General features: G+C 43.5%; 2 protein-coding genes across 3 annotated transcripts in view; both read left to right on the plus strand.

Annotated features, from left to right (window-relative positions):
* Positions 1-1777: 1777 nt before the first annotated feature.
* On the plus strand, positions 1778-6276 carry ADPRH (ADP-ribosylarginine hydrolase). Its single transcript, XM_082840571.1, has 3 exons — positions 1778-2232; positions 3970-4330; positions 5698-6276. Exons 1-3 carry the CDS (start codon positions 1920-1922, stop codon positions 6098-6100), a joined length of 1077 nt encoding a protein of 358 aa, XP_082696697.1. The 5' UTR covers positions 1778-1919; the 3' UTR covers positions 6101-6276.
* An 8619-nt stretch (positions 6277-14895) lies between these two features.
* Positions 14896-19918, plus strand: part of PLA1A (phospholipase A1 member A) — a 32418-nt gene continuing 27395 nt past the window's right edge. For both annotated transcript variants that reach the window (XM_082840138.1, XM_082840137.1), the window contains exon 1: positions 14896-15049. In XM_082840138.1, coding sequence (XP_082696264.1) covers positions 15012-15049 — 38 coding nt within the window. In that variant the 5' untranslated portion in view covers positions 14896-15011. The remainder of the gene's footprint in view (positions 15050-19918) is intronic.

Below are 19918 nucleotides of genomic sequence, written 5' to 3' on the forward strand. Positions count from 1 at the left end.
CCGGAGCCTGTGCTCCGCAATGGGAGAGGCCACAGCAGTGAGAGGCCCGAGTACAGCAAAAAATAAATAAATAAAATAAAATGTAAGTAATGTTTTACAAATAGCCTTTGGGAACCAGTTAACTCAGCATGATCAGTAACTCAGTAATGGTCTGCTCAGTCTGTCATCATTTTTCTCAGGTGCTTGCCAGTCTGTATTTCCTGGCCCACAGCAGTGCAGCTGGAGGAGGACTCTTGGAAGGCCAAGGACTTGAACTTAACCCTGAGTAAATAGATTTTAGGGAAGAGGAGGAGAGGAAGGCATCTTGGATGGGGAAAGAACTTGAGCTGAGGGAGGATGAGCTGGCCCACCAGCGTTTGCAAGTGTTCTCCTGGTCAGGGCAAGTAGAGTGGCTGATAGAGTGGGAGCAGACAGTGGAGGGCTTTGGAGGTGAACGCTACAGGCTATAGGGCACAATGGGGAACTGGAAACGCACCGACAGGGAAACCAGCACTTTACTGGGGATTAGATTCATGGAGAGAGTGTTAGCTGAGACCCCAGGACTCTAGAACTCAATCATTTAGAAGGAAAACAAAATTTAAATATTGCTGTTGAAAGGAAGGTTGTGGGAGAAAGTACAGTCTTCTAGTTCAATTAATAGAAAAATCATTTTCCCTGGTTGTGTATGAATAATAAAAATACTGCTTACTATGTGCAAAGCACTGTTCTAGGTGCTTTATAAAAATTAATTCACTTATTCCTCATAACAAACCCACGAGGTTGTTACCGTTTTTGCCACCACTTTACATGTATGGAGGGTGAAGCACAAAGAGGTTGCTCAAGGTAAGTAGGTCTGTGCTGAGGCAAGGGCCCAGAATCAGAAGATTTGGGTCCCAGTGCCTCCATTTATTGCTTCTGTGAATTTACCCTCTCTGACCCTGCTTTCTGGGGTTTTTTTTTTTTTTTGTAATTTTATTAATTTTTTATACAGCAGGTTCTTATTAGTCATCAGTTTTATACACATCAGTGTATACATGTCAATCCCAATCGCCCAATTCATCACACCACCACCACCACCCCCCCGCTGCTTTCCCCGCTTGGTGTCCATGCGTTTGTTCTCTACATCTGTATCTCTATTTCTGCCCTGCAAACTGGTTCATCTGTACCATTTTTCTAGGTTCCACATATATGCGTTAATATACGATATTTGTTTTTCTCTTTCTGACTTACTTCACTCTGTATGACAGTCTCTAGATCCATCCACCTCTCAACAAATGACCCAATTTCTTTCACTTTTATGGCTGAGTAATATTCCATTGTGTATATATGTACCACATCTTCTTTATCCATTTGTCTGTCGATGGGCATTTAGGTTGCTTCCATGACCTGGCTGTTGTAAATAGTGCTGCAATATCTGTGAAGTGCGTACTGTAATCCGGGCCTACTTATGAGGCAGGATGTGCAGGTGCTTTGCAAACAGTGCATTGTGATACCAATGGAAAGTGTTAATATTTAAGTAAAGGAGGAATGCATTCCAAGGCCAAATTCAAACCAAAAAGAGAAAATGACAAGCTTGGTTTGACTTGCAGAATTTAATGGACTTGCCACCCACGGAGAGGCAAAGATGGAATCGTAGTTAAATTGTGGGCTTTGGAGTCAGATGGATCTAAGTTGGAATGCCAGCCCTGCCATTAATTAGCTCTGTGACCTAAGTCACATAACATTTCTGATACTGCGTGGCTGATTTACTCATCTGTAAAATGGGCCTATTCCACTCCCCATAGAGCAGTTGTGAGGATTAAATGAGATGTCCTTAATACTGTGCCTGCAAGGTGTGAGTGCTCAGTAAAATGTAGATAGGGCTATTATTTTTTCAGATTTTTTTTTTTTTTCTCCCCATCCTCTGTGTGTCTTTATATTCCCCCAGAGACAGCCTCACCATGAGCGGGGAACTGATCAAGAAGTATGTGGCAGCCATGGTGCTGAGTGCAGCTGGAGATGCCTTGGGGTACTTCAACGGGAAGTGGGAGTTCCTCCGGAATGGGGAAAAGATTCACAGGCAGCTGGCCCAGCTTGGCGGTTTGGATGCCATAGATGTGGAGAGGTGGAGAGTCAGTGATGACACGGTGATGCATCTGGCCACGGCAGATGCTCTCCTGGAAGCCGGCAAAGTCTCGGACTTGGCTCACCTGTATTCCATCCTTGCTAAGCATTACCAAGACTGCATGGGAGACATGAATGGCCGGGCACCAGGTGAGAGCAGCCAGTGGAGGTCCTGGGCAAGTGGAGAATAAACAGGCCCAAGGATATCATTAAAAATGTTGAATGAGATTTAAATATCAAGGAGACATTAGTTTTTATAGTTGTTTCAGAAATAGAAACAACCTGAATGTTCTGTAATTTATTTAATTATGGTGACACATCTGCAGCCATTTAAATTATGCAGATAACTGTTTACCAATATGGAAAGATATTGTATATTAAGTAAAAAAAATTAGGTTACAAAACACTATCTTATGAACCCATTTTCTTTCTTTTTTTTTTAAACATCTTTATTGGAGTATAATTGCTTTACAATGGTGTGTTAGTTGCTGCTTTATAACAAAGTGAATCAGCTATACATATACATATATCCTCATATCTCTTCCCTCTTGCGTCTCCCTCCCTCCCACCCTCCCTATCCCACCCCTCTAGGTGGTCACAAAGCACAGAGCTGATCTCCCTGTGCTATGTGGCTGCTTCCCACTAGCTATCTATTTTACATTTGGTAGTGTATATATGTCCATGCCACTCTCTCACTTTGTCCCAGCTTACCCTTCCCCCTCCCCATGTCCTCAAGTCCATTCTCTAGTAAGTCTGCGTCTTTATTCCCATCCTGCCTGTAGGTTCTTCATAACCTTTTTTTTTTTTTTAGATTCCATATATATGTGTTAGTATACGGTATTTGTTTTTCTCTTTCTGACTTCATTTTGTATGACAGACTCTGGGTCCATCCGTCTCACTATAAATAACTCAATTTCATTTCTGAACCCATTTTCATTAAAAGTATATATGTAAAAAAAAAGTATATATGTATATCTCTGTTGGGAGAGGTCTGGAAGAATATACACAAAGATGTTAATCATTGTATGTGGGTGATAGGGGTATTTATAGTTTCTTATTTTCGTTTTACTTGTTTATAGCTTCTGAGTTTTCTTTAATAAAGAATTTTTTTTTTCTTTTTAAAGAAGACTGGAAAAGGTCATGTAGAGACCCCTTTTCTGGTTCCAGGTTGCTCACAAGTGGTTCCTGCTCACTTTGGGAACTTTTTACAGCCACTTGGGCCACCAGCTGATGTGAATCGCCTTTCCCCCAGCTCCTCCTGTATTAGTTAGCTTGACCTGCTGTAACAAAATAACCTCAGACCAGCTGGCTTAAACAACGGACATTTATTTTCTCACTGTTTTGGAAGCCAGAAGCCTGAGATCAAGGTGTCGGTTTCATTTCTTCTGAAGGAGACCTTTCTCTTTGGCTTGCAGACAGTTTCCTTCTAGCTGTGCCCTCTCACAGCACACATTCCTGGTGTCTCTTTGTGTCTCCAAATTTCCTCTGCTTATTAGGACACTGATCAGACTGAATTAGGGCCCACCCTAACATTCTCACTTTAACTTCATCACCTCTGCCCTATCTCCAAATACAGTCACATTCCGAAGTACTAGGGGTTAGGGCTTCAACATATGAATTTTGGGGAATACAATTCAGCCAATAACACCTCCTGATGAAAAGCTCCCCGCTCCCTAAACCTAGGGGTGTCTAGTATTAGTACTCTCATGTAAGTAAGGCACAATGTTGCTCTGGGATTTGGGGTTTGGAGTTTGGGGACATTCATCATCATACTTTTTCGCTTTCCCTTTCCATCAAGGAAAGCTGGAGATGGGGCTTCGTTCTCTCATCCTGCGGGGGCTTCGCTTTGGGGTACACTGACCCCATGCCCTACCGGACTCTCCCCAGGGGGCGCCTCAATGCAGAACGCCATGCTGCTGGAGCCAGACAAAGCCGATGGCTGGAGGATTCCCTTTAACAGCCATGAGGGTGGCTGCGGGGCTGCCGTGCGGGCCATGTGCATCGGTCTCCGGTTCCCTCACCACAGCCAGCTGGACACCCTGATCCAGGTGAGCGTCGAGAGTGGCCGGATGACCCACCACCATCCCACAGGCTTCCTGGGAGCCCTCGTGTCTGCTCTTTTTACAGCCTATGCTGTGAACGGCAAGCCTCCCCAGCAGTGGGGAAAAGGACTGATGGAGGTGCTACCGGAAGCTAAAAAGTACATTGTCCAATCAGGCTACTTCGTGGAGCAGAATCTTCAACACTGGTAAGTTTGTAGGTGCACGCTCCTGCTAGAAGATGGTTGAACCTGTGTGTGCACATGCGTGCATGTGTATGCCTAAAACTCATAGATCATAGCAACCATCCTGGTTCTCACCATCCAGTTCTGTCGTCCACTGCACCCAGCTCCCTCCCCACCCACCTGCTAAGCATTTCAAGTACAGTCCCAGTGGTGGTGGCCACCAGGTCGCCAAGTGAAGACCTCAGGGAGTAAGGCAGCTACACTGCTTCTCTCATGCGTAGGGATCCTGTTCTCTATAGTTTTTGTGGCTGTTCTTTTTTTTTTTTCTGGCCACACCATATGGCATGCAGAATCTCAGTTCCCTGACCAGGGATCGAACCCATGCCCCCTGCAGTGGAAGCACAGAGTCTTAACCACTGGACCACCAGGGAAGTCCCTATGGCTATTCTTTACTGAGATGAACTTCCCTGCTTATTTCCTGGAACTTGTATTTTCAGTGTTGTCTTGACACACAATACTGTGAAATCCTTGGCTAAAATTATCTAGAGATAGGTTTTTCCACCAGCTAATTAATAAGTGGTAAGGCCACATCTTCCCCTTTTCTTGAATTCATTTCACGTTCCCTTTCTTAGAATAAAAAGGTCCAAGGCTTCCCTGGTGGTGCAGTGGTTGAGAGTGTGCCTGCTGATGCAGGGGACACGGGTTCATGCCCCGGTCCGGGAAGATCCCACATGCCGCGGAGTGGCTGGGCCCGTGAGCCATGGGCGCTGAGCCTGTGCGTCCGGAGCCTGTGCTCCGCAATGGGAGAGACCACAACAGTGAGAGGCCCACGTACTGAGGCTTTCTAATGAAATCACCCGTGGTCATGATGTTCCAAAGTTCTCTCTTAAAAAAAAATAGTAACCGTATAAGGAGATGATGTGTTAATTAGGTTGATGGTAGTGATCGTTTCATTATGTATATGTATATCAAATCATCATGTCATACAACCTGGAATATGTACAATTTTTGTTAAGAAAATAATATAAAGTAAATAATAAAATAAAATATATAATGACAGGCTAAATACATAAAGTTCACCCTTGAAAGTTGACACTTGCCATGATTCTCAACTCAGGAAAAACAAACCTTTATTTCTCACCTTTAACTTGCTGTATATCTTCTTTATGTAGCAACAGGTATCAATGCCTTATTGACATCATTCCTTAGCAAAAATTTATTGAATGAATGTCACTTAGAGCTCATTTTGATTTTTTTATATCATATGATTTTAGTACCAGAAGTTGAAGTCATCTTGGAGCTTTCCCTGCTCACACATCTATCTGGTACCTTTCCTAATGGCTTTTGACTTTATTTTTTCAATTGACTGTAGCTTTTTTTCCTTCCTACAGGTCTTACTTCCAAGACCAATGGAAAAAGTACCTAAAACTCAGAGGGATTTGGGATGGCAGATCAGCCCCTACCTTCCCCAAGCCTTTTGATGTGAAGGAGAGGGATCAGTTCTACACCTCCGTGAGCTACTCTGGCTGGGGCGGCAGCAGTGGACATGATGCCCCCATGATTGCCTACGATGCCATCCTGGCTGCAGGAGACTCCTGGGAGGAGCTTGCCCACCGAGCCTTTTTCCACGGTGGAGACAGTGATTCTACAGCTGCCATTGCTGGCTGTTGGTGGGGAGCGATGTATGGTTTTAAAGGAGTGAGTCCCTTCAACTATGAGAAGCTAGAATACAGAAACCGGCTGGAAGAGGTAGCTAGGGCTTTGTATTCTCTTAGGTCAAAGGAAGATACGTAACTCCCCTTTAGGGAGAAGTGACATTCATTTCTGGTGGTTTCTCCTCTTGTGTAGTCCCTTTTCTGCTCAGTTTCACTTTTTTCAAAGTCAAGAGTCTTAACCTTGTACTCAGGGAATTTTGAGATAACAGTCCCTTGGGTACCTGAAGGTCAGTCTTTCCAAACTTATTCTGTCCTCGCCCCCCACCCCAAATCTACCCCTCTTCCTATCCTGAAGAGTCTTTATCTCAGTTGATGGCATCAGCGTCTCCCAAATTAGAAATCTTGTAGCCTCATATTGAGTCTTCATTTTTACCATCTGATCTTTCGCTAAGTTTTTTTCTGTTTGTTTTAGGGTGGGTTCCCCAAAGTGGGCTCTGAGACAAGGATTTGAGTGCAAGTAGTTTATTTGGGGGGTGATTCCAGGAAGCACTGTTAGGAGAATGGGGAAGTGAGACAGGGAAGGGAGGGGAGCCAGGACAAGGTGCGTTAATGAGCATGTTACCAATGTGGGCAGTTGGGACTCGGTCCATCTGGATCCTCTGCGTAAGGCACTCAGAGTTGTCCCACCGACTTCTATCTGATGTTGGTGGAGGACCACTCCCAGGTGTGCTAACTCCCTGGTGCTTCCTGGCCTGCCTCTTGCGCTAGCCAAACACGAGTGTCCTCAGGTAAAGTCTCAGAGATGTTTGCAGTGGCAAGCTGTATGGCGCATGGGAACAGTGAGGGGTATATGTGGGGTCCCAATAGCATCTGCTGGTTGGTTCTGCCTCCTAAATATCCTTCGAATCTGTTATTCTTTTACCTTTTTGCACCAAGTATGTTTCAGCTGGATTTCTGCAATCCAAGCTACTCAAGTCTGAGGAGAGGCTGCTCCTAGCTGCGCCCTCTCATTTCCTGGGCATGGCAGTTAACATGGTGCCAGTTTGTTGTTGCCTATTTGCTTGCCTTTATTCTCCTCTAGACAGAACCTAGCCTGGTGCCTGGGCACACAGGAGATACTTAATCAGTGTATATTAAATGAATGTTGTTTATTAGCCTCCTATCTGGTGCCTCTAATTCCAGTACTGCCTTCCTCATCGCCCTCCAGAGTGATCTTTACAAAGAGCAAATTGATCATGCTGCACTTCTAATCATGTACAATGAATACTCACCCCCTTTCTTCATTCCTCGGTGCTCTTCCTTCTCCTCTTTCCCTTTTGAGCCCCAGCTCAGGTAGCATCTCCTAGATGAAACCTGCTCTGACCGTTCAGGCTTCTCACTACACCCACAGCCTTCTGTCTCTAGCCCTCTCACCACACTGATCCTGTTGTGTGGTGATTGTGTGTCTTCTGGGGACGATCTCAGGCTACTTGTGAGGGCTTGTGTCTTATTCTTTTTGTGGCCTCCCCGTCTGGCCCATTAGAGAGATTCAGTATTTACTTTGGAAGTTCATCAATTTGTGTTGATGTGAATGCTTTCACCACGCAGTGTCTCATCTGTTTCGGATGCCCTCTGCTTCATGATTGTCAGGAGTGACCTGTGCCGGCCTGAGAGAGATAGAGGGTTTGATGCTTTAACCAGGCCTGTGTGCTGACTTAAATGAGACAAAGCTCTCAACTCTGTATTTGAAGCAGGACTCCAGCAAAGGCATAAAGATGTTAAAAAAAAAAAAGCTCTGATGTGTATTTATATATTTCAGAAAACAGACGTGTTTTAAATATTACAACTAGGACAGCAGATTCTTCAGCAGGACAATCAGAATTGCAGACTTTAGGGGTGGGGATTTACAATTTACAGAACATGGTAATAACCTCTTAGATTCAGGTGTCTTAAATTCAGGTGTAAAAGAAGACTTCTTTGTAGAAATATTTTGAGGACAGTTTCAGAATAATAGAAAGCAGTCAGTACATACATTTTTACACAAGATTCTTGAACAGAAGATTAAGATGGAGCCTCTCGTGACTGTAATTTCCCAGTTTTTGATAAAAACTGACATTATAGTGCAGAATAGTGTGTGCTTTTCTGCAGCTGTAGGAGAAGAGGAAACATCTTTTCCTGGTCTTTCTGGGGTTTCTTTTACCAATAATCAGGAGACCCTGAAGTTTTAAGGTGGAGAACTCGAATTCAGTTAGCACTGCCCAAACAGCAGAACTGAGATGCTTAAACGTTACAATATAGAAAAGAGAAGAAAAGTATTTTAACAAGCGGATTCTGTGATGTGTTTTACCTCTGTAACTGGTTTGGTGAATGGTCTGAATTTAGTGAGAAGCAAACATGGAATGATTTTCTTTTTCTCTAGCTACTGCCTTCATACATACTGCATTGAAGCTGCTTTTCCTGCCCCTAGCATCAACTTTTTGGTCTTGGGATGGGGGTGTGTTGGTGGGTATTAAAAACCCAATCCAGTCCATCCCAGTCTAGTTTTTTAAAATTTCAGCTTTACTGAGGTATAAATGACATGTAAAATTGTAAGATATTTAAAGTGTACATTTGTGGTGATTTAATATACATTGTGAAAGGTTTCCCTTCATCTAGTTAATTAACATATCCGTCACCTCACATGTTTATCTTATTTTGGTGAGAGCATTTAAGTTCTACTCTCTTAGCAAATTTCAATTACACAATATAGTGTTATTAACTATAGTCACCATGGTTTACATCAGATCCTCAGACCTTATTCAGCTTATAGCTGAAAGTTTGTACCCTTTTACCAACCTCTCCCTATTTCCCTCACTACCACTGCTTCCTCCAACCAGCCCCTGGCAACCAATTTTCTACTCTGTTTCTATGAGTTTGACTTTTTTTTTTTTAGCTTCCACATATAAGTGATGTCGTGTAATATCTGTCTTTCTCTGTGGCTTATTTCACTTAGCATAATGCCCTAAGGTCCACTGATGTTGTCACGAATGGCAGGATTTCTCATAGCTGAATAATATTCCATTGTATATATGTACTACATCTTCTTTATCCATTCATCAGTTGACAGCCCCTTGAGTTGTGTCCATATCTTGGCTATCATGAATAATGCTGCGATAAACATGGGACACAGATATCTCTTTGTTACCCTGTTTTCATTTCCTTTGGACATATACCCAGAAGTAGGAATCCCAGTCCAGTTTGATCAATTCTAACACTTTAATGTCATGTCCTCCTTTCTCCCCACCATAGTCAGTCCCGGGCCCAGAGGACTTAGAGGAGAAATGGAGACATAGATGCCCCTTTCATTCCTTGCCTCCCTCTCTTGGGGTTCCCTGTCCCTCTCCAGTGTTGCCCTAGACCACCCTCACCAGTGGAGCCCTGATGGGAAAGGGTCAAGCCAGTTGTCTTCTGAGGGCTCTACTCAACCCAAGGGAAGCTCATCCTTCCCGGTCACATCCACCACTGAGAGTGCAGGCTGCCCCACCTGCTGCTGTCTACATTTCCCCCATCCATCTCAAATAGGACAGATCAGGAGGACGGATCAGGCTGCCTAGCAGACAGCCGACTTGGTAGCAGATGCCACTGTCACCTTCATGTGGTCACCCTCACTCTCAGCAGGTAGCCCCCCTCATTTGGCTTTGTTGTGAGGGTGAGGTAGAGCACCACCTTTCCTTCCCTCTCAGGAAGGGATGGGAAACCCCCCATAGAACTTAGGATTCTTGTGATTTTTCCTTCAAACGGCTGATTTTCGGCTAGGGGAGGTGGGGAAGGGAGGTCTCCTAGAGCAGTTCTGCTGCCTCCTAGTAAGTCCCACTGGGATTTGTCTTTCCAAGGCCTTCCAGTCTCTTTAGAATGTAGTGGTGGAGGTGTGTGCATGGCGGTGAACGGGGTCCCGGCGGGGTAGGAGGGTGGAGACGTAGCATTTTTTGTTTGCTAGTAGGACTTCAGCTGCAATTGGAGACAAGAGATAGCGTCTTTTTAAGATCCTGTTCTATTTGCTATGCAAATTCTCACTCTTCACAGCAGTCACAATTCAGAAAGAGATCAGACTTTCAGACTCCTTTTTCTCAAACCTCAAAACCTCCTCTCCAAGCTTGACTCTCAATTGGCAGCTTTGCTTCCTATTTCTCTGAGAAAATAGAAGCCATCGAAAGAGAACAACTGTCACACCCATCCTCACCTCTGTCTCCACCTACCCGCACCTGGGCTCCTGGGCTCTGCCTTCTCTCCTGACTGTGAGTGCTGGGGTGTGTGTGTGTGAGAGAGAGAGAGAGACAGAGAGAGACAGAGAGAGAGAGAGAGAGAGAGAGAGAGAGTGAGAGAGAGGAGGGAGGACCAGAATGAACAGAGGAAAGAGACAACAGACTTAATTATATGCATAGTGTTAGAGTAAATTTAAAAGATGACCTGAATGACAGTATGAACTTGTTATGCTAATCAAGTTAACATCTGTGTTCTGAAAAACAGAATAGTTCATGAGTAACATTACAGGGATTAATGGTATTTTTTGACCTGCTAAATGATTGTACTTCATTTGCTTTCTTTGGTACCTGAGATTGCTAGATGTTACTAGAAGTCTTGGCAATATATACGTTTTTAAGATCTGCATTGGCCTCATCTGCCCTTCTCCAAGCTTCTTCAACCACACATTCTCCATTTCCTCTTCTGTCTCCACCTCTCCAGGGCAAGTAAATGTGCATCTTTTTAAAACAGCCAGAGCTCCTGGGGGTGGTGAGGGAGGGAATAGAGACTCTGATGATTTCAATCACAGTCAACCATCCCAGTGGATCAGCTCCTCAAGGAATGGGGTCTGGTTAAGGACCCAGGGGTCATCTAGGCATGGCAGAGAGGGCCATCAGTCTTGCCATCATTTTCTCATCCCTGGGGTTTCGGTTTGGGGATATTGACACCTAGGGCGTTGGTGAGACTCTCTCCTTTGGGGAAGGAAAGACAAGAGGAGGAAGAAGGAGTTGCTGTGCGTCAGGCAGTTTACTAGAGCTTGTTAACAGGTGAAGAACTGGGGCTCAGAGAAGCTGCCGTCCCGCTGAAGTCACATGGCTGGGATGAGATGGAGCTGGAGTTTAAACCCAGGTCTGCTTGTCTCCAATCCTACCACACTCTAATTGTTGGCTATAATTAGAAAATGTTTCCTTAGACAAAGCCAAAATGAAACCCAGGAGTGAGATGGTGCTGGCAGCAGCCTGTGGCCTCTCTCCACCTTCCCACAACTATGAGGTGACATGGAAAGGAAAGATGGTGGTGGGTTTGAGATGCACGTTGGGGGCAGGGGTAGGAGTGGGCAGAGCCAAGCCCAGCTGAACCCGTGGAATGGGCAGATGGGTCACTTCCAGCCAGTTTCTTCCACCACTTAGAAGGCACAACCCCCGGGGTGTCCTCTTCCTTCGAGCTTCCCGGGGAATCGCCCTACAGTACTGCACACCCGGCAACAAGCTCTCAAGGTTCACAAGTCATTTTACTTTGAAGTTAGGAGATCTCAGGGAGCAAAAACTAAACCATAGAATTTGGCATCAAACTGTCATTTAAAAGCTGCAATTTTCAGTCTTTCTCAAAATTTGGAGGCCTGGAGACACCTGTGATACATTTTCCTGACAAGTGTAAAGCAAGGGTCTACCTGTTCTTCCAAGGAAAACAGAGACAGAATATAGACAGCTTTAAAATGAAAGCAAAGTTATGTGGTTTGGGGCACAAAGGGCATGAAGTATTCTCTTTACAAGAGTTTAGATGGCCTTATGCTCATGTATTATGGTTTGTTCTGAGAATGGGTGTGTATGTGCGTGCACACCTGTGCACGCACGTGTATACACATGCAGTACATATGGAACACCAGGAGTGGAGGCTCCAAAATCATGGTCTTCACCTCAAATTGGAAAGGAACCTGGCAAAAGTTCAGACTTCCTGAAAATCGAGTAGGATAGGGGCTTGAGCCATCTTGGGCTGTGCACTAAAATTTCATGAGAAGTTCTACTGGGTTTCTATGCACCCTTAAAAAACAAATGAGGCAGGTGGAAAGAATTTTGTTTAGTGTGAAAAGCAAGGTGCAGAGGGTTTGTGTAGTGGGTCAGCAAGCATGTAAAAAGTTCAGAAAGGATGGGATAGAATAAACTGGTGAGGCTCAGAATTACAATTTCCTAAGATGATTTTATATTAGTTAGTATGTTAGTTTATATTCCCCCCACTCCCAACCCCACCCCTAAACTGAAGGCCATGCTTCTATACATGTGTGCGTGCACTCATGCACACACACATAAAGGCTTATTCATTTATGGAACTGTCAGCCCGGGATCCTGAAGGAAGGTGAGGAAGCTGGGAATCTGAGCTGGGAACAGGCAGACAGGAAAGGCCGAAAGAGATTCTATGGATTCCAGGGGTTGTAGCCAGTAGCTTCCTCTCTTCCCCTCCACTCCCTTCTCTTCCTCTCCTCCCTTTCTTTCAAAACAAGTGTTTAACGAACACCTATTATGTGCCAAGCACAGTTCTAGACAGCAGGCACGCAACAGGGAGCCCTGAGCAATGAGCACTGGATATTGAACCCAGTGTCCTTGGTCTCTTGCTTGCCCCCCTGTGTTCCTAGATCCTAGGCCAGTAAAGCCATCTGACTCCACTGCACCGTGGGGGCCTCGGTGTGGTCTTCGGATCAGACCCCTTCCCACTGCCCTCTCTAAATGAGCACACCATACCAGAGGTACCATGCCTTTCCTTAGCAAAGATTGAGCACTGGCTGTGTGGCAGGCACTGTGCTAGGCGCTGGGGACACCTCACTGAACAAAAGAGACCAGAATTTTGCCCTCCCGAGGCTGACATTCTCCCTGGGGGAGATGGACCATATACACTGATTATAAGGTGGTGTTCCCTACCAGTGTCTCCTGCAGAAAGATCTCTATCCTCACCTTCGAAAACACGTCACCTCACTTTCCAGGAGGATCTCGCTTTCTTGGCTCCCTGAAGCAGGGCTCCCCAGGTCTCTGGCCTCTGTGAGCTTTTAGTTTCCTCACTGGTGAAACGGAGATGGCTGTGGTTAGAATTAACAGAAGACTAGTGGCTCTGACGTGCATACAGTCATCTGCGGAGCCTGCTAGAACTGCAGAGTCTGGGGCCCAACCCCAAGGAGTCTCATTCAGTGTGTCTGGCTTGGGCCCAGTGGTCTGCCCCCCGTCCCCTGGGTGATTCTGAGGCAGGTGGTCTGGCCCAGGACCACTCCAGCCCCATGTGGAGAGCACTGCACCAGACGATGAATGTGACAGGGAGGGCACTCTCTACAAGTCAGCTGTGTTGATGTTGCACAGGGAACACTGTGCTGGAAAAGCTGGAATGACTGGCCTGACACGCCAGCTCTGGGTGTGATGGAGTGGCCAGGAGAGTGCAGTCCTCAGTCTCCTGCTGTGAGGAACCTAATTGACTGATGGTCCTGGTTGCTGCCCTTCTGGATCTAGCCTCGTCTTTGTGCTGAGACTGCCCCCAGCTAGTGACTGAGCAGGGCAAGGCTGCTAACACAGCTCATTTTCACAAGAGACTTCAGCTTGAGGCTTCCCCACTGCGTTGGCCAGGACATTCCAGGAACTGCATGGTGTTCTGGGGCTTCCTGTGCAATCCTCTTTCCTTCTCCCTGTCCTGCGCAGGTGTCAGCCCTGCAGCAGGGTCTAAAGGGTCTCCCTACTGTCTTCAGCTCCCCTTTTTATTCGTCACAGGTCTTATCCCTGATAAATCTCTTGCACATCTAGTCCCATCCTGGCTTATTTTCTCTGAGGACCTGGTGGACCTCTACACCTGGCTTGGTCTCTGACGTCAGAAGAGCCTTCAGTAGTGCCCTTGCTGGTGACAACAGCACCTGATCAGTGGCATCATGTGCAGGAGGGGAAGCAAGGGCTGGCCCCTCCAAAATCAGTTTATCCCTGTCTTGGGCAGGCCTGGCACGGCTTGGTGCAGTGGTTGGTGCCGCCTGTTGGCACAGTGGTTCAGAGCATGGCCTCGGGAGCTAGGTTGTCCTGCTTCAAATCCCAGCTCTGCATGAGCTTGTGCAAGGTACTTAACCCCTCTATACCCTGAAGCTGTATGTAGATAGTACTCCCCTCACAGAGCTATGGTCCAGAAAGTTCCATGCTGCCCTGTTGGTGGGTTCTCTGCCTCACAGCAATGTGCTGCAATTAAGGAGAGCTGGACAAGTATGGTGGCTCCCCCTTCCCCTGACCCATCTAGAACTAGCGCTCTGTGGTTTCTGCCACTCCTTTGGGTGAAGTGGCCACGCGGACTGGAAACACCCTGGTTCCAGGCCAGCTCTGCCACTTCCAGCAGAAGGGTCTCCATAGTTCATTTTCATTCTCTATTTCTTTGTTTCTTACCAGTGAATTCAAGACACTGAACGACTCTTCTTAGAGGTTGGACTTCTAGCCCCAAGATTCTATCAAAGGATAGTACTCTCAGAGGCCAACTTCATCTTCTTTCGTTATTTCCGTTAAATGTACACGAAACATATTAATACATTGTTGGTTCAGCTCTGTGCTGGGCACTGGGGCCTCAAAAATGAAAAGAGAAGGCCTTTGCCCTCAAGCCACTCAGAGTCCTCCTAGGAGGCAAACACGTCCACAGATGACTCTGGGACAATGTGGGTTTGTGATCCCCTAGAGATGAAAGACTTCTGCCTTGGTTTTTACTAACATTTTATAATGGGAAGTGGGAGAGGTGCAGGAAATAGTTTCCTGATGATGTTTGGCTCAGAGAGGAAGGGCAATGTGTTTCAATGTCCCCTGCTTAAAAAACAAGAAAAGAAAAAAGTATATTTCATTTCATTGAGAAGAAGAAACAGAAAAACTGGGGAAGTTAGACAAACAGGGAGAGACCTGTTACAGGTCATGAGGCCAGTTAATGATTAGTGAGACCCGAGTGGGTGTTTAGTGTTCAAAACTGTGAGAGCCTGGGTTATGAGATCTCTTTGTCATTAGGGGTCAGCTTCACCCCAGCTCTGAGACTTCCAGCTCAACGATGGCCCCAGACCCCTGGGAGGGCTGCTTCTGGTCATGGGGGCTTCTTCTGTGGCTCAGTGTTGGAAGTACAGGTAAGTCGGCGCTGGGGCCTTGGATGGGACTTCTTTCGGTCAATAATTCTATTTTTTCAAGCCATCTATTTATGTAGCGCTAACCTTTGGAAGGTCCCCTAAAAGCCCTCTCCTGAGATGTATTTAAAAGAGGGAGAAAAAAACCTTCAATCATAATGGGAATGACAGCACTTTCTTAAGTCACAAAAATTGAACTTCCTCTAGTTGTTTTACTCATTTTTCTAAAACCTGCGTTACTCCTTTTCACCTTGCACAAGCCAGGAAGAGTATAAAAAAATAAAATGTGATTAATTCCAAAACATGATTCATTTTCCCTCTGTAAATATCCATTGTTCCAAGATATATTTAATTTTAAAATTTAAAATTTCCAAACTAACAACAAGTTTGTCATTGAGATCGTTAGAGGTCCTTTCTGTTCTTGCCGACCCAGCTCAAGTTCAGGCTTGTCATCCCTCTTGGCAGTACTATGATAACTAGTCCTGTTCACCACAGATAACCAATGACCTTTAGCACAGTTTCCCTCAGATGCCATTTGCACGGTGCCTTACCCAGCGAAAACCCCACCCACCACTCTCCCTTGCTTAATATAGCAAATCTAAACCCTCTTATGGCGTAGGGCATCTCGGAAGAGTAAAATCCCCTCCTCTGACCAGCAGTGGCATCACCCTTGGAAAGCTCCCTTCCCTCTACCCCCAACAGCAGACTGCCTTTGTGTCATGTCCACAAGACATTTAATTCTCATTCCCCAGCTTTAGGGGGTGTCATTCTTTATGCCTGTAGTTGCTCACACTACCTTTTTGTTCATTTCTGCTCTTCACGTCTTCCAAGAAGGCCTCCATGATTCATACTTTCCTTGCAACACCACAGGCCCCCTGCTCACCCCTTCCCTGCATCAACGGTTGGCGTTGAAAAGGTGCTACTTAGCTTCACATGTGCTTTCTCCTAACGCAATCATTTATCTGAGTGCATGTGTGTGCGTGTGCGTGTGTGTATGTAAAGTAACCATATATCTTGTTTTATGAAGTGGCTGTTTATACACTATATACTAGATCTAAAAGGATTTATATCTTACACATTTTTGATAAATGTGAGAAAAACTGCCCTGCAAAGAAGTTATAACTGTTGATTTGCACGTGAGCATGGCTGTTTTCCCACCCTCTCCAACAACACTTTGTATTATCAAATGTTTTTCATATTGTCAGTCTCATAGAAAAAATAGTATTACACTGTTGTCTTAATTTTTATTTCGTATTGTGATTTGTGCTTCTGGTGTCTTGTTTAATCAATCTTCTTATAAAAATAATCTTTCATATTTTCTTCTAAACTGTATGGGTTTAGATGAAGATCACCAGGGACAAATCTTGTGGTCATGGGGTATTGTTTTTTTCCTACTCCTGTGGGGTATTTTTTAATATGATGTTGAATTTTATTTGCCAACATTTATTTTTATTTTTGTATATATTTATTATTTTGTATATTTTTTCATAAAGGAAATTTATGTATCATTTTTTTTCTTGTATTGCCCTTCTCTGGTCTTGATACTAAGATGATTATAACCACATAAAATAAGTTTCTGTTCTATGAAACAGTTTTATATAAGATAAAGGTTACTTGTAATTTAGACGTCTGGTGGAGTTCTCAAATAAAACCATCTGGCTCTAGCGTATTTTAGGGCCAGAGAAGACTCTTGATTACCAGTTTGATTTTTTCTTTTTTTGGTGCTAGTAGGTTTATTTGGATTTTTATTTCTTCTTGAGTCAAGTTTCAGGAAATTATATTTTTCATTGCTTTTAAATTTTCCAATGCATTTGTCTGGGAATTTTTAAGAATATCTTTTATACTTAATGTTCTGCAGTTTTACTATCATCTGCCTATTTGTATAGATTTATTTCCTTTTTATCTTGCTCATTACCCTGAGTATAACTTGTGATTAGAGAACTCATATCTTTTTTCAGTTATGGAAAATTCTTAGCAATTACCTTTTCAAAATATTGTTTCTTCTCCTATTCTCTTCCTTTAGAGAACAGCTACTAGTTAAATGTTGGAGCCTCTCCATCTATTGTCTATACTTTTTAACTGCACTTTCATATTAAAAAGCCTCTTTTACTTCTTCTGTACTAGACATTATAGCATTGATTCCATTTTTATTTCCATGACTATCTTTTTCATTTCCTTTTTCTAATTAGCTTTTTACTATATATCTTATCATTTATGCCCGTTTTTATTTCATAATTTCTTATGCTCTGTCTTTATTTTTATCCTTGTATATTCTCAGCATACTTATTTTAAAGCTTTGTCAAAGATTTTTAAAACTTTATTTCACCTGGAATGAATTCATCATCCACTTATTGGCTTTATCGACTATCTGTGTAAACATTTGATTACTTTATATATTTGTTTTCAACCTTTTTGAAAAGTAAATTAGTTACTGAAGTACAACATACATACAGAAAGGTACACAGGTTAATGAATTTTCAGAATGATTTCACCTGTGTAACCATCATTCAGATCAAGAAATAAAATGTTACCAGATTCTTAAAACCCATTCCCTGTATCCCATCTTACTCACTACTGCCCCAAAGATAACTCTTATCTTGACTTCTGACACAATAGATAAGTTTCATTTTAATTTTCAATGAAAAGTTTGTTTTCAGTCTCTTTCAGTCTTCATCTCTCTGTCTCCCCACCCAAGCCCCCATCTTTGCCCTCTCTCCTCCAGAAAGGTGTGTTGTCTCAGCTCCTGTGAGTGAGGCCTTGTCTTTCCATCCTGTCTCCCTAAATAAAGCTGTAGCCCCAGTAAAAAGTCAATAGCTGTTTTTGTTTGTATGGTTTTTGTTGTTAGCTTCCTTTCCTGAGTTGGGGAGCCCCTCTCCAACGCTGGCTACCACTGGTGGGTCTTCCACACCTGACTTGGAGCACTTTTGGACCCCGTTTACCTCACAAAACTGAATTCTTACAACCACTGTCTTCTCTCAGACCTGGAACCCATCACCATTTTGCAATTCTTTTCTTGTTCCTGTTTTGGAGATATTATTTTTATATTTGAGATTGTCTATGTCTTTTGCTCTCTCTCTTTTGGATATTCATCTGTCACTACTCTTTGGCTAAAGTGGTGCTTGGAGGGATGGGGTATCTGAGCATGATTCACTGTGCCACATTCCATAGTCTTGAATGACGGACAGTTCAATCCTATTGTCTGCAAATATCGGCAATTTTTTCTCCCCCTTTTCAAACCTTATAATTTTTATCCTGTTTTATTGTCTTGTTTTACTAGCTAGGACTAGAACTTCCAGTCCAATATTTAATAGAAGCACTGATAGCAGACATTCTCATTTGTTCCCAGTTCTGAATGGAATGCTTCTAACATTTCACCAATAACTATAATCATTGCTACAGGCTTTGGGTAGGTACCCTTCCTTCCTTATGTTAAGGAGTGTTGGGTATTGAATTTTATCGTGTGTTTTTTCCCTACATCTATTGAGTTGAGCATATGGTATTTTTCTTTAATTTGTTCATATGTGAATTACATTGATACATTTTCTAATGTTAAACCATCTTTTCATTTTTTGGATTAAACCCTGCTTGGCCATGATGTATACTTGTTATCCTTGAAGGATTTGACATTTTATCTAGGATTTTTATGTCTGTGTGTAATAGTGAAACTGGCCTTTAGTTTTTCCTTTCTCCTTCTTTCCTTGTCCAGTTTTGACATTTTGGCTATTTTCATAGAATGAGTTTGGATTCTTTCTCCCCTTTTCTATTCTCCGGAACAGTATGTGTAAGATAGGAATTGAAGGATTGTTAGAATTTCTCTGTGAAATCTGTCCTGATAGAGGTTTCTGATGAATAGATTTAAAACTACTGTTTCAATTCCTTTATACTACAGTTTTACATTTGATTTTCTGTTTTTTCTTTCTTGACTAAGTTTTAGTAAGCTATAGTTTTCTAGGGGATTATCAACTTTCTAGGAAAATATCTATTTTTTAACTGTTGGATGGGTATAAACATGCTATTTTGTGGTTTAAAAAATCTACTGGGCTTACATCCCCTTTTAATTCTCTATATTGTTTATTTGTGACTTCCCCCTTTTTTTCTTACTCTATTATCAAAAGTACATCTAGTTTTGTTTTTTTTTTAAGTACATCTAGTTTATTATTCTTTCCAGAGAACTACCTTTTGGTGTTTATTGTGTGTGGCAGGTTCTATTCTAGGCAGTAGAGTGAACAGCATGGATAAAAATCCCTTCCTTCTTTGAAAGTATCTTCTAATGTGGGGAAATTAATAAACAATACATTTAATAATAAACTGGTAAATAAAAAAATCTTCATTAGGTGATGATTGCTATAAAAATAAACAGATCAGTTTAAAGAAAATTGAGAGAACGGAGGTGAGGCACATAGGCAGATTGCAATTTTAAATAGAGGGTTAGGGACTTCCTTGGTGGTCCAGTGGCTAAGATTCCACACTTACAATGCAGGGGGCCTGGGTTCGATCCCTCGTCAGGGAACTAGATCCCACATGCCGCAACTAAGACCCGGAGTAGCCAAATAAATAATAAATATAATAGGGGGTTAGAGGAAAGAAGGTGACATTTGGCAAGCAAAGACTTAAAGGAGGAGAGGGAATTAGTCACATGGATGTCTAGAGAAAGACACTTTGGGCAGAAGGAATGGCTAGTGCAAAGACCCTCAGGTGGGAACCTGTCTAGAGAGAGGAAGAGCTAGGAGGACTGGCTGGAACAGAGGAAGCAATAGTCAGACAGGCAAAGGGCTCCCCAAGGGGATGATCTAAGATATTCAGGGCTTTCTTCCACTGTTAGGACTTTGGATTTTATTCTGAGTGAAATGCCTTGGTGGCTTTTGCACAGAG

This window comes from Leucopleurus acutus (genome assembly GCF_964270905.1).
Source record: "Leucopleurus acutus genome assembly, chromosome: 5".
NCBI lineage: Eukaryota > Metazoa > Chordata > Mammalia > Artiodactyla > Delphinidae > Leucopleurus > Leucopleurus acutus.